Source organism: Crocodylus siamensis, chromosome 6, assembly GCF_052110815.1.
Source record: "Crocodylus siamensis isolate JL-2025a chromosome 6, ASM5211081v1, whole genome shotgun sequence".
Lineage (NCBI taxonomy): Eukaryota > Metazoa > Chordata > Crocodylia > Crocodylidae > Crocodylus > Crocodylus siamensis.
Genome location: NC_143400.1, coordinates 98405356 through 98418305, shown reverse-complemented (window position 1 = coordinate 98418305; position 12950 = coordinate 98405356). Strand labels below are relative to the sequence as shown.

The 12950-nt window shown below is 58.9% G+C and overlaps 1 protein-coding gene across 3 annotated transcripts in view; it reads left to right on the top strand.

Moving 5' to 3' along the window:
* The window catches only part of LOC149863299 (D-beta-hydroxybutyrate dehydrogenase, mitochondrial-like), a 29488-nt gene extending 24013 nt beyond the window's left edge, over positions 1 to 5475 (top strand). For all 3 annotated transcript variants that reach the window (XM_090053606.1, XM_090053609.1, XM_090053608.1), the window contains 2 exons: positions 190 to 342; positions 2538 to 5475. In XM_090053606.1, the coding sequence (XP_089909732.1) occupies positions 190 to 342; positions 2538 to 3007 (623 nt within the window). In that variant the 3' untranslated portion in view covers positions 3008 to 5475. The remainder of the gene's footprint in view (positions 1 to 189; positions 343 to 2537) is intronic.
* The last annotated feature ends 7475 nt before the right edge of the window (positions 5476 to 12950 follow it).

Sequence of the window (12950 nt, the reverse complement as noted above, 5' to 3'; positions counted from 1 at the left end):
GCCCCTTGTCATGTGCCAGAACAACACGCATTGCAATAAAAACACGGAGGGGGATGTTGTAGGCACCAGCACGAGTGGGCAAGCAGGGGCGCCCACGGCCGGCGCTGTCTCCGTGGCTGACACCCGGCTGTCACGATGGTGCCCGGGGCTGACGGGCAGGAGCATCACAGACTTGTTCTTCGTTGGCAGGCCTCTGGAGCGTGGTGAACAACGCGGGCGTGACAACCTTCGGGGACGTGGAGTTCACCCGCCTTGACAAGTACAGAGAGGTGGTGGACATCAACCTCTGGGGCACGGTCAGGGTGACCCAGGCTTTTCTGCCGCTCGTCCGCAGAGCGCGAGGTATGGGCAGCCCGGAGCATGGCAGAGGCAGGGTCGGGGCGCTGCGGGGCAGCAGGCAGGATGGCGCGTGTGGCACGGGCTCTGTTGCAGTGGTGCTGGGGCCACCCCAGCAAAACCACTGCAGGGCCGCGCGCCCTCCACGCGCCGTGGGAGAAGTCTGGAGACGCAGCCCCTGGCAGGGCTCCCGGCAGAAGTAGTTAACAAGCGGTCCATCGCGGCACCTAAACAAAGGACCCCCGGATCGCTGGGCACTGGGACAGGCTGCCTAGCCCGGCTGTCGGGTCTCTGTCCCTGGATGTTTTCAAGAGCGGGTCGGACAGACGTTAGGTGGACGGGGTAGTCCGAGATGATCCTGCCCGGAGCCGGGGCTGGCCGAGATGACCGTGCGAGGTCCCTTCAGGCCCTGCGTCCCCGTGGTCCTAGACAAGGAGGGTGGGAAGGGACCTCGCAGAGACGGCATAGCGCTCTTAGCTACACAACGCATGCAGGTGTCGGGAGGGAGGGCTCGAGGGCGGCCGTTGCAGGAGTACAGAAAAGAAAGTGTGTGGCTCTGTTGCAAGATTTCAAGCCCTGGCATCTTGGCTTACTCTGTAGCCATATACAACTCCTTATTACTGAAACAGGCGCCAAGATTTCAGTGCCTGTTTAGAGAAGGCAGTCGAGCCCATAGCAGCAGGCACCCCACCAGGGAAGGGGGCAGATGCCTGTTCCTGGCCCATTTTGTGATGAAAAAAGTAGCCACAGGTTCAGGATGCCTCCCTTTTATTGCAGCTGAGCAGGGACATATTATAGCCTTTTCCCCCAGTTTGACAGGAGACTTCCAGCCTGCCTGTGTACTTGCACAGTCCTCGGCGTGCTTGTGGACAGAGCCAGGCAGGACCTTCCCCTCCCCGGTACCGTGTAGGGAGGGCAAGAAGGCTCACAACAGAGATCGTACCTAGATGAGCTTAATGCACCTGAACCAGCCTGGCCTGAGCCTTTGGGAAAAGCAAAGGGGATCTCTTCTACGCTTTTCTTTAGCTTTTTATATAGTACTTTTAAAGTTTATTTTAGTGGACTCTTCCTGGTAACCCTGAGGTCAATATGAGCCATTGCCCAGAAAGGAGAACTGGAGGCACGTTGAGGCCTCTGGAGCAGACTGGCCTCCCCGTTCCTAAGAAATCCCCAGCGGTTTGCCCACAACGAACACAGCTGAGTCTGCTTCTGAACCCCTCTGTCCATTTGTGCCTGGTGCCCAGGTATGAAACACGGTACAGCTAAACGAGGAACTGGGGAGGTGGAAAAGGCTGTCTCTGAGGTGCAGGACAGAAATTTGGGGAAGATTAAGATAAGGGGCAGGGTTCCCAATGCCTGTTGTGGGCATAGGCATGGGAAGCACAGAGGACTGAATTCCCACGGGCAGTCGCAGTCCAGGACAGGGCGGACAGCATGTCTCTTGACATGAGGATCAGTGTTATCCTGTCTCTAGAGCGGCTCAAAGCTCAGTACGTCTGCTCTGGGAGACGTTTCTGAAAAGTTTTATTTCTGGCTCAGAATGAAAATGAGAGTTTTTTAGTTTTTCCATGGAAATGAAATTCTGAACATTACTAATGAAACAAAAACCACATGCTGTTCGTTTGGTCCATTCTCCAAAGAGCACCTGGCTGCTTGGAGCCTGGGGTCTCCTTGGGGAGCTGTCAGGGACTCGGGCAGTCGCCAGAGTCCAGGCAGTCGGGGCATCTCCAGGAGTCGCACACAAGGAAGAGCCTCGTAGCCTGAGCGCGAGCCCCCTCTCAAGCTGGGACTTGCGTGGCTTCTGGGCTCCCTGCTACAGACTGCCCCCTGCTAAAGCCGGGGATTCCCACCCTGGGAGCCCAAGACGCCGGGCAGCCTGGCATTCCCAGAGTACCGGGCAGTCAGCGTGGGGAAACAGCCCTGGGACTGGGGACCCTGCAAGTCTCAGGGCCCAGCAGCTTGCCCTCAGAGCTGGCAAGCAGCTAGGCAGGCCAGGTACCTCCAGCACGGTGCCTGTGTTTTGCCAGACCTCCTTGACAGCAAACGGTTCCTCTGAAGCGTTTCCGCTTTGCCAAACCGGCCCTTTCTGACACATGCAAATAACGGGGAGTTCTGGGCAGCCATGCCTGCCGCTGGGCCGTCTGCGTGTCCTTCCCACCTGGCTGCAGGACATCTCCTTTCCCTTCCTCTACCCGCCGCAGGCCGTGTGGTGAATGTGTCGAGCATGTACGGGCGGATCAGTAGCCCGTCTCGCTCCTGCTACTGCATTTCCAAGTTTGGGGTGTCTGCCTTCTCCGACTGCCTCCGGCAAGAGATGTACCGCTGGGGAGTCCGAGTCATCCTCATCGAGCCTGGGAACTTCGTGGCTGCTACTGGCATCCTGACCTGGGACGGCGTGGAAGCCCGAGGAGAGGAGCTGTGGTGTGGGGCCAGCAAGACCGTTCAGGAGGACTATGGGAGGGCCTACATCACTCACCAGATAACCCAGATGAAGTCCTTTGTGGGCAGTGGCCTGAAGGACATGTCTCTTGTCCTAAATGCCATCACGGATGCTCTCGTTTCAAAGCGCCCTTACAACTGTTACAATCCCATGTCGGCCTATTGGTGGGTAAAGCTACACATCATGGCACACCTTCCCACTGCCATTGCTGACTGGCTGTACATCCACTGACCCGCGCTCGCAGCAGGCCTGAAAGCATCTCCTCGTTGTGTTTATTCAGATCCCAGAGCTGAGCAGCGATAGCTAGAGACAGGCCCCTGAAACAAGGGTCCAGCCCCTTCCCACTCTCCAGCGCTGCTGCAGAGCCTGAGCCAGTATCCATATCCGGGGGCGGGAGGCTGACAAAAGCCTGGCTCTGGATCCCCCTGCTCCTTGCCCTGTCTTGCTCCCTGCTGCCCCGAGCAGCATTCAAAGGTATTTGCCTTTTGGCTGTGGAGGAGATAGGGGAAGGCTGACGCAATGGGCCAAGCCTCTCCCTGGTGTAATTAGGTTGTGAAGCTCTGCCAGGGATGAATTTGGCTCCTGATGGGATCTTGTCTTTCCCTTTCCCGGGAGAGCTGGTGGTGGCAGAGCCATGCTGTTGCCAGGAGACATTCAAAAAGAGCAGCTAAAACGGGAAACAAAGGCAGCATTTTTTGAGATCCCAGAAATGGGTCAGTGCCGGTTCCCAGCCTTCCCGCGCGCTCACAGCTCTGCAGCCGCCCGCTCTCCTGGTGGATGCAGCAGCACTAACCCACCCAGGGCCAAGCCCAGGAGGAGGTGGCTGGCCCTGCAGGCGCAGACCAAGCGCACAGCAGCTCTGCTTTCCTCTCAGCGGCCAGGGCTGACTCAGGGACCCACTGATGTCTTTTCCTGCCTCGCTCTTAATGGCTGTTGGACCTTGCAGCCCATCTCCTGCAGCCCGAACGGTGCTCTTTACCAGGCAGACTTGAACAAGCTGAAGACAAACAGCTGCTTGGCTCCTGTGCCTGCTACAACAGCGCTGGCACACCATGCTGGTGCTGTGCTCGGGCACAGGTGCAGTCCAGCCTGTTCCCTGCCCGTGACCTCCAGGGACAACAGTCATCCAACCGGGAATCCTCCCTCAAAACCATTGCCCAGGGCACAGGCAAGGAGCTTGTCATATCCGGGCTCTTGAGATGTGGAGCACAGCTCATTTGATGGCCCTGGCAGGGATCCCCCCGGGGGGCTGTGCTGGGCCAGGCTGCTGTGCAGCGTTTGGTTGCTACCAGGAGGTTCAGAGGCCATCCATACAGCCTGGCCCAGCTGGGTAGAGCTGCCTTAGGGCTCACTGAATGGGCTGGGCTGCTGCGCTGAGACGGTGAAGGGGCTGCTGTTCAGGGGTCAAGGCAGGGAGATCGCATGGCACAAAAACTGCCTTAAATTTGTGCATTGCTGCCCTGGAGATTAGGTTGGCTGGGGATGCCTCAGGGCCTGCAGTTGCAGGGGTTAAATGACATGAAGGGCTGTAGCCAGAGCTTCTCCGCTGGTTCTTTTGGATTCACAAGGGTGCTGGACAGAAGCCAGGGGCCTCTTGCTGTTACTGCTTGATCCGGGCCTCCAGTGAGCATCTCTGGCCACACGTGCTAAGGCCCTACTGCTGTCATGGACTGAGCCCAGCCTGGCAGAGAGGGGAGGTGCTGGTGGGTCTCAGTCCAGGTCCTGCTTAGTGTCCCAACACAAATAGCCATGCATTCCTGGCATAAACTGGCCCTCTTGTTGGACAGGGAGCCACATTCGTCCTTCCTGAACTAGGCTTTCTGCTGGGCATACCCACCTGTATGTCCTGAGGACTATTACTGTGTAACACTGCCCCTGCTTGCAGAGTCTGAATACAAAGCTCTGGGTGGATGCTTTCAGTGATGCTTTTTGTTTGTTCTTGTATTAGTATTTCACAACGAAATTAGAAATTAATATGACACCCTCCCCTCAGAAACCTTCTTAATAATGCTGTGCAGTTGATGGGAGTACACAATGTGTACTTGGGTCTCCTGTCCAAATCAGACAGGTTTACTTTTTAACTAGTAATGGACTTCACAGTATCTCACCACACGTGCCTTTTTCCAAGGAGAGCTGCCAAGAAGACAGTGGGGAGGGTCCTGGCACTGCTGGTCAGGCCGGGTTGATAGTCGGCTGGCAGCACAGGTGGGCACGTCTCCCCTTCTGGGCTAAACTTCGTTCCATGCCAGGCCAAGGTGAGATAAAAGTTAACTGCAAGCCAGTCTGCCCCTTGCACCTGCCTGTGCCCTTGTGTGCCAGGAGCAGCTGGGAAACCTGGTTAGTATTTGGTACGCCTTGGCTCTACCTGCGGGTGGGCTCTGGATGGAGCTGGCCTGCTGTCTGAAGTCGGGTAATGCTTCCAGCAGAAAAGGAGTCTTCACATGGAGATTACGTGATGATGACGTGTCATAGCAGGCCAGGAAGTGCTGGGCTGTGCAGCTGTTTTCCTGCTGCTCAGCACAAGTGCAGGACGCCTGTTGTGAAAGACGAGAGTCCTTGTATTAAACAGCAGCACCCCTGGGCCACCCTGTGACACCATCCTGAGTATGATTCTTGTCACCTGCACTTGGAAAGTCTGGGAATACGAAGCACCTCCTGATCTACACAGAAGAGCAAATAAACACTGAGATTTGCAGAAAGCCTGTCTGTGGTTCCAGTGCTTGACTCTCAAACGATTTCTTTTTCTTTCTGGGCCCGATCCTGATCATTAGACTGAAGGGGCTTGGGAGGGAAGGGTGCTGAGAAGGGCTCAGGCTGTGGGAATTCACACCCTGGGACCTGCAGCACAAACCCGCCCGGGAAGCACGACTCGGCGATGCCACTGTTGTGGGCTAGAAACACCCACGCACCGAGTGAGGCTGCTTTCCTGCCTGTGTGGTTGAGGCTCCTCACAGGCCTCCTGGCCCAAGGAGGAGGGTGAATGCAGACCAGGTCCAGGGCTGAATCCGTCTAGCTGACGGCAGCATCGGTGGGCAGTGTACGCTCCCCAGAGAGTGTGGCAGAGCTGGGTCACCTCCTGGGGCTCTGATCACCAGACCCCCCTCCTCACAGTGCAAACAGGCAGCTGGAGGCAGCGCTGAGTTTGGGGAGCTCTGCTCCATGGTCCCCATTGGTGCTACTGGATGGAGCAGGTTGAAGGAATAGGGAACAAAACCAGTGCCCAGACAGGCATCCATCTCCAGACTCGGCTCAGCAGGCATTTGTTGCCTCCTTGTCCCATCTCAGTGATTTAAGCAGACGTCTTGCTGGGTTGCGCTTCTCTGCTCAGGCCCCTGCGGTGATGGATTTGTGAATGCTTGGTATGAGTGCATGTGTGCGCATGTACATATGTGCATGTGCAAGTCCCATGCATTGATGCATGTGTGCTGCATGCTCCCTTCTGCTGCAGAAACTCAGGCTCTCAGTGCTGGAGGTCCTAGTTGCACTGATGTGCTGACTGAGGGCTGCAGCTGTGCGTGCGCAGAAGTTGACTGTTTCAAATAGCACCTTATCACACTTCAGGCTTCACACAGAGCCATGCAGTGAAGACAGATGGATGACATTTAAATCAGCTGGTCTGGACAATCTCCACCCCCAAGTACTGAGGGAATTAGCTACAGTTATTGCGGGCCCCCTGGCACGGCTGTACGAGCACTCGTGGTGCTCTGGTGTGGTGCCAAAGGACTGGAAGAGGCCAATGTGGTTCCCATCTTCAAAAAGGGGAGGAAGGAGGACCCAGGAAATGATAGGCCAGTTCGTCTTACCTCGAGCCTGGGGAAGCTTTTTGAGAGAGTTATCCTGGCACATGTCCACGAGAGACCAGGGGGGAGATTATGCTCAGGGGCAACCAACACGGGTTCATCAGTGGCAGGTCCTGTCAGACCAACCTGGTGGCCTTCTACAACCAGGTCACCAAATCCTTAGACGCAGGGGTAGCAGCGGACATCGTCTTCCTGGACTTTTGGGAGCCTTCGACACTGTCTCTCACCCCGTTCTCATTAAGAAACTGGGGGGCTGCAGTGTCGACACCCCCACAGTCAGATGTGTCACCAACTGGCTGGAGGGCCGCACCCAGAGAGCGGTAGTTGATGGGTCATTTTTGACCTGGAGGGATGTGGGCAGTGGAGTCCCCCAGGGCTCGGTCCTCAGACCAGCACTGTTCAACATCTTCATCAGTGACTTGGACGAGGGGGTGAAAAGCACCTGTTCAAATTTGCTGATGATGCTAAGATGTGGGGGGAAGTGGGCACACTAGAAGGAAGCAACAGGCTACAATTGGACCTAGACAGGTTGCAGGGGTGGGCGGATGAGAACAGGATGGGATTCAACACCAACAAGTGCAAGGTGCTGCACCTGGGGAGGAAGAACCAGCACCATACCTACAGGCTGGGGGACTCCCTTCTCGTCAGGGCAGAGACAGAAAAGGATCTTGGAGTCATCATTGATGCCAAGATGAACGTGGGCCAGCAGCAGCGTGTGATGGCTCTGTCTGCGCCTGGGCGGAGGCTGTAAGTAGTGTGTGCAGTCGCAGAGGCGATAGAGAAGTTACCAGGTACCATCAACTGCACATGGAAACGAGCTGCTAAAGATAAAGAAGGAATTAAAAAGGCTGGTTGCAGTACAAGGAAAGACTGTCTACTTTCGGCCTCTCCAGAGCTAGCCCGCAAGAGCAGCGCTGGGACTCAGTGAGGGGGTGAACCCCCTGACCTGTGGGTCTCCTAACTTCTTCCGTACACTGACACTCAGCTGTGTGCGTCCAGACTGGACCCTTCAGTGCAGCCCCTGGCGAGATGGAGGCGGGGGGTCACTAGGCCCTTGCATGTGCTAACTGGATGTGCTAGGCTGCGGAAACCTGGCTCCCTGCTTTAACTCTTCAGCACACTGTCACTAGCTCTCCATGGGGACTGGCTGGGCGCAGAGACCACAGCAGCTCCCTGGGCCCCATGCTGCACATCTCTGCTAGATCTTTTGAAATCTGCCCATCATGTTTCTGATAGTACCTGAGCGGCAGGGGTTGGTGTGGGTTTGATCAGGGTGTCTTGGGCTACTTCTCTGGAACTAAACAGGCCTTGGCAATTTACACTGATTGTTTCATGATAGAAAGGGCAATATGAGCAAAAGGATCCGTTCGGGAGACCTGGGCAGATGGACTGATAATAGTGCCATGCAAAGCTGTAACAGGAGTAGCAGAAGGGGGCCACAGTCAGAGGAGCAGAGCCAGATGCAAACACAGCAGATGTGACCTGTGAGCTACGGTCTGGTGCTCAGTGAAAATGCAGCTATGGCAGGAGTTAGCACCTTGCTTCAGTCCGGTTAATAAATGCAAATGCAACGAGAAAGAGAACGCGTGCACGACGGGCCTGAAGCACTGCAGCTATAAATGGAACCGGAGCTCATCAGGCACTTCTACATGCAGCTTTTGCACCAGCTAAGAAAACATTAACTAAAACAGAATAATAAGTGCCAGGCAGGTGGGAGACGCCTGAGCAAACAAGCCTTTTGTTTGTACCCCTATGCGTGGGCCACCCTCCTCTGGAAATTGGTCATCTTCCTGGTAGTTTGTCATGATTCCTAATCCAGCTGGATGCATCAGAGGCCTTTTGAGAGCTGTTTATACAGCTGAGATTTAGCTAGACCCCTTTCCCAGTGTCTCAGCAATGTGGTTGCAAAGGAACTAGCTTCATCAGCAGCTCCGTGCAAATGGAGAAGCCAGGTTTGTGTGGATCAGGCCGACACATGACCGCTGGTGGTACCTGGAGATCCCACAATGCTTCTTGGAAACAGATGTGAGCTGGCCCTCTGTCCTGACCAAAATTCAGCTGGGGAAGTTTGGGCTATTTAGGCTTCACCTGCCTCCTCCTCTGCTGTGGATTCATCATTTTGTTAGGGAGTTTACGGATGCTGTAGACAGCACTGCTTCTGCATGTGGAAAAGGGGCTTCACTGTCGGGTGCGGGGAACTGAATGATGAGAATTAATTTGTGCAATCACAGTTGTGTGTTTGCATTGAACACTGGGATATTTTTGATCATGCTTGATTATTAGCAGGGAGGCATTTTTCTGCTTTGAGTAGCTTTTGTAGCCCAGCTGAGAGAGTGGCTAGAGCCTTTCCGCTCTAGCTCTGTCAGCTCTCCTGGCCTTTCTGTGTTGGTCAGGATGAATGCTTTTAAAAATACATAACTGATCATCATTGTAGGATGGGTCAGTTCAGCAAAGCAGGACATGGCAAAGTGTCGCTGCACTCCTGCAGCAGCTCTGCGCATGGCCCCGCCGGTAAACTGAACGTTCGAGGCAGCCCACGCGGGCTTGAGACCGACTGTGCACGGGTGCCGCTTCACACGTGCTGTGCGGCATGGCAGACAGACAAAGCCACTGACTGCAGCTGCTGCAGCACCTCCCTTTGGGGCTCTGCACCGTGGCAGAGCAGCGTGAGTGCTGTCTTGACATAGCTCGCGGGGGCAGCAACAGCCACGGGGGAGCCCATGGGGGTTGCGAGGGCCCCAGTGTGGACTGGGAAAGGGCCCTGTGCATATGGGGGGTGGGAGAGGGCCAAGCTCCTGGCCCTGGCAGGTGCCGGCAACCGTGTGGAGCCCTGCAGGGCGGTGGGGAGGAGCAGGGCAGGGACCCTCTCCTTGCCATGCACAGGTCCTGTAGATCCCGGCTGGCTCTGGAGAGCAGGGCAGAGGAAGCTGGCAGTCCTGGCCCCAGCCCCGACACCTCCCCCAGAACTGAATGAGGCAGGCTGCCCAAACTCCTCTCTGGCGCCGGGGTCAGGGACCTCGAGGGACTCTTCAGGCTGTTCCCTGCAGATCCGGGAAGGATGGCTACTGCGGGTCCCTTGGACACATCCTCTCCCCGCTCGCAGCCTGGCTCCTGCCTCCCCGGGTGGCCAGGAGGGATTTATGGGCAGGCCGCAGAGGGTGGCATGTCCGTCACATCCAGGCTGCATGGAGGGGCAGCTCAGCCTTCTCTGCCTTCTGCCGCAGCACCATCGACGGGGGCAGGCACATCTGCCTGGGAGAGGATGGTGCATCTTTGCAGCCTGGCATCCCGCCGCCTTAGCCTCTGTGATCCCAGATGTAACCCTGTGCCAGCTACCCCAGGGAGGGGAACGCAGACCCCCACAGAGAGAAGAGGGGGTTTCAAACGCAGGGGAAGCGCAAACTGTGAGAGATGCCGAGACACAGGGAGGCCGTTTAGTGTTGACACCGACAGAGGAAGTGGCTGTGGCAGGCGGCGCCGCGGTGGCAGGGAGCTGGGGGCGGCAGAGAGGGGCTCCTGCGGTGCGTCCTGCCGCTCAGTCTCACGGGGGAAGTTTCTGCACACAACGGGCAGCAGGACGGAGCCCGCTTTGTCTCATGGTGCAGGGTGTGCGTGGGAGCCGGAGCAGCCCGCTGGGTGTTGTCTGGATGCCGCTGTGTGCATGGGGCGGCCAGCAGCTGCGTGGCAGTGAGCATAAACCACGTGGTGCTTGGGAGTTTGCAGAAGCTCTGCTGCAGGCTTCTGCGTGACCGTCCCGAGGGACCAGGGCAGGCGCTCCTCAGGTCTGGGCCTTGGTTCCTCACCCACGAGAGGGGACCAGCACCTGCCCCAGTGGCTCTGGGCATGTTGTGAGGCTTGTGCAGGCTGCAGGGTCCCGTGCTGCATTCCTGGGGGTGGGAACCGTGGGCCTGGAGCAGCAAAGGCCTTTACGCTGCTCTGTGACTGTCCCACATGAGACAGCTGAAGGGAGCTTGCTCGGGGCTGTGCATGGCGCGACGGGCTCCCCGCACGTGCTCCCGTGAGTGTGAGAGAAAACAAACCCTTTCTCCGGCTGCTGATGCTAAGCCAAGGTCAGGTGGACTCTCGACTGACCCTTCGCAGCTGGGGCACGGTGGACGGGGCGGTGTGGCCTGCAACGGTTCCCCAGGCACGGGTGGCGGCCACTGTTGCCTGGTCTGGGGCCCGTAATACCAGCCTGGACAGCGCACACGGGAACGTGGGCTGTCCAGGGAGCATCTTCGGTGACGGGGTGGACAAGGGCCCAACCTGCACCAGGCTCACTGTGCCAGCCCAGGTCCAGCTGTTTGCAGCAGCTCATGAGGATTTCTGAGCCCACGCACGGCCCCCCTCGAGGCAGGCTCCGAGCTCCTTGCACAAATGGTCCTGGGGGGTGTGGGCACCGCCCCAACGCCTCCTGGGCCAGAGCGACGTGCGTGTCGTGGACGCGGCAGGGCTGGTGATGGTGGGGCCTGACTCGGCTCCAGGCCGGAGAGGCTCTCGGACCCCGGGGCAGCGGGAGCGCCGCTTCAGGCGCCAGCCCGGGTGCTGTGTCCGGAGCAGCCGGGGCTGTCGATCGGGCCAGGCAGCAAGCAGGGAGACGGCGGCGGGGCGGCGCAGGTGCAGAGCGGGTGCTGCAGCAGCGCAGGGAGGGCACGCGGGGCTGGGCACCCGGGCTGGCTCCAGTGCCGTGGGGCCCGGGACCTGCTCTTTGCTCCAGACGCCTGGCAGCACGGCGTAGACAGCGACGCTGTCCGTCTGGCCCAGAACTCCACACGCAAACTTTCAGCTCCTTGCCACTGCTCTGAGGGCCACGGACGTGCCTTAAGCCAGGGCACGCTGAGCGTCTCCCCTCCCCAGGGATGTGCCCCAGCGCTGGGGCTCCCTGAACTGCCGCAGAGCGGGAGCGGGTCGCGCTGGCTTTGCCCCGGCACAGTGACTCGCTCCGGCTGGTAGCAGCTCCCACAGACCCTCCTGGCTTGTGCCTTCTGCAGCAACGGGCCGGCCTCGCCTTCAGCCCCGCACGATAACGACGGCTCTTCCCCAGGGAGCCGTGTGCCCAGGTGAGCGTAGCCACTGCTCGCCGGGGCGTCGTGCCCTGTCCAGTGGGCACGCTCGGGAGGTTTAGGCACTGCTAGCTGGCACGTCACCCTGCTTGGCCAGCTGGGCACGCCCCTGGAGCCAGGCCCAGCCCTGCAGCGATGCCTGCGACGCTACCCAGTGGCCGAGCACTGGCGCTGGCGCTGCTGCTTGTGGCAGGCACTGGTTTCCTCGCGTCCCTTTTTCCTCATGCTCCCTCCCTGCCGTCTCAACCCCCGGCCAGCCTGCCCGGTGCCCAGCCCAACGGGGCTGATCCCTGGTGCTGCTGGGCTGTAACCAATGCATGCAACAGTGACATCATAATACGCCAAGTGACATCGCTTCTGGAGCAGTGACGTCACACTGTGGAAGCAACGGCTGTTTCTCAGGATTCCAGGCCGGAGACTGGTCCTCAGCCGGGTGCTGCTCCAGGCGTGAGTAACGAGCCCCTCGGTGGCGGGTGTGAGCCGGGGGCCGGGAAGCAGCGCGTCTCCGGGAGCCGCACATGCTCTGGAATGGGAAGACAAGCCCCGCGGGGGGGACCGGTGACAGGCCCGGGGGCGGGGGGGCCTGGGTAGCGTTAGCTGTGGCTGGCGTGATGAAACATGCTGGTCTTTGCGGTTTGGATGAAGCCCCCTCCTCCTCTTCCTGCCAGGGTTGCTGCGTGTCGCCCCCGGAGAGGATGCTGCGTCTGGTCGGGACCAGGCTTGCTCGCAAGTGGTGGAGGCAGCTTTGGGCGCAGTCCCTGGCCAAGCCCGCCCGCAGGTACTGGTGCCACATCCGTGCTCTGGCCCTGTCTTGGGCGCTGGGCCTGGGCGCGGGCGGCGCGGTGTACCGGCGCCTCCTCCCGCGCTGGTTCTGTGATGGCGTCCCTGAGCCCTTGCCCTGAGCCCGGCGGTTGGGGCCGTGTTTCGGTCTGAGCTCCCGTGCCACAGTCTGCTTCTCGCTGAGGAGATCTGGGTGGACCTGGCATCAGATCTGCCTGTCTCCAGCGTGCCCACACCACGGCGTGCAGGCTGCTGCTGGGCGCACTGGGCTCTGAGTTAGCAACATCCACTGCCCTATCCATCTCCCCTGCCCTGCCCAGCCCTGAGATCCTCCTGTGTACTGGCGTCCCCCGAATGGACGGGCTTTCCCGAGGGCCCCTGGCTGAGCGAGGCTGTGCAGTGGCCCCCGCGTCCTCCCCTTGCACGGGCAGGTGCTGAGGACTGGCTCTGGCTGCATGGGAACAGGTGCTGTGCCATGCCCTCACCACATTGCAGCACCGCGGTTTGTGTCCCCAGGCTGCCGTACTACAG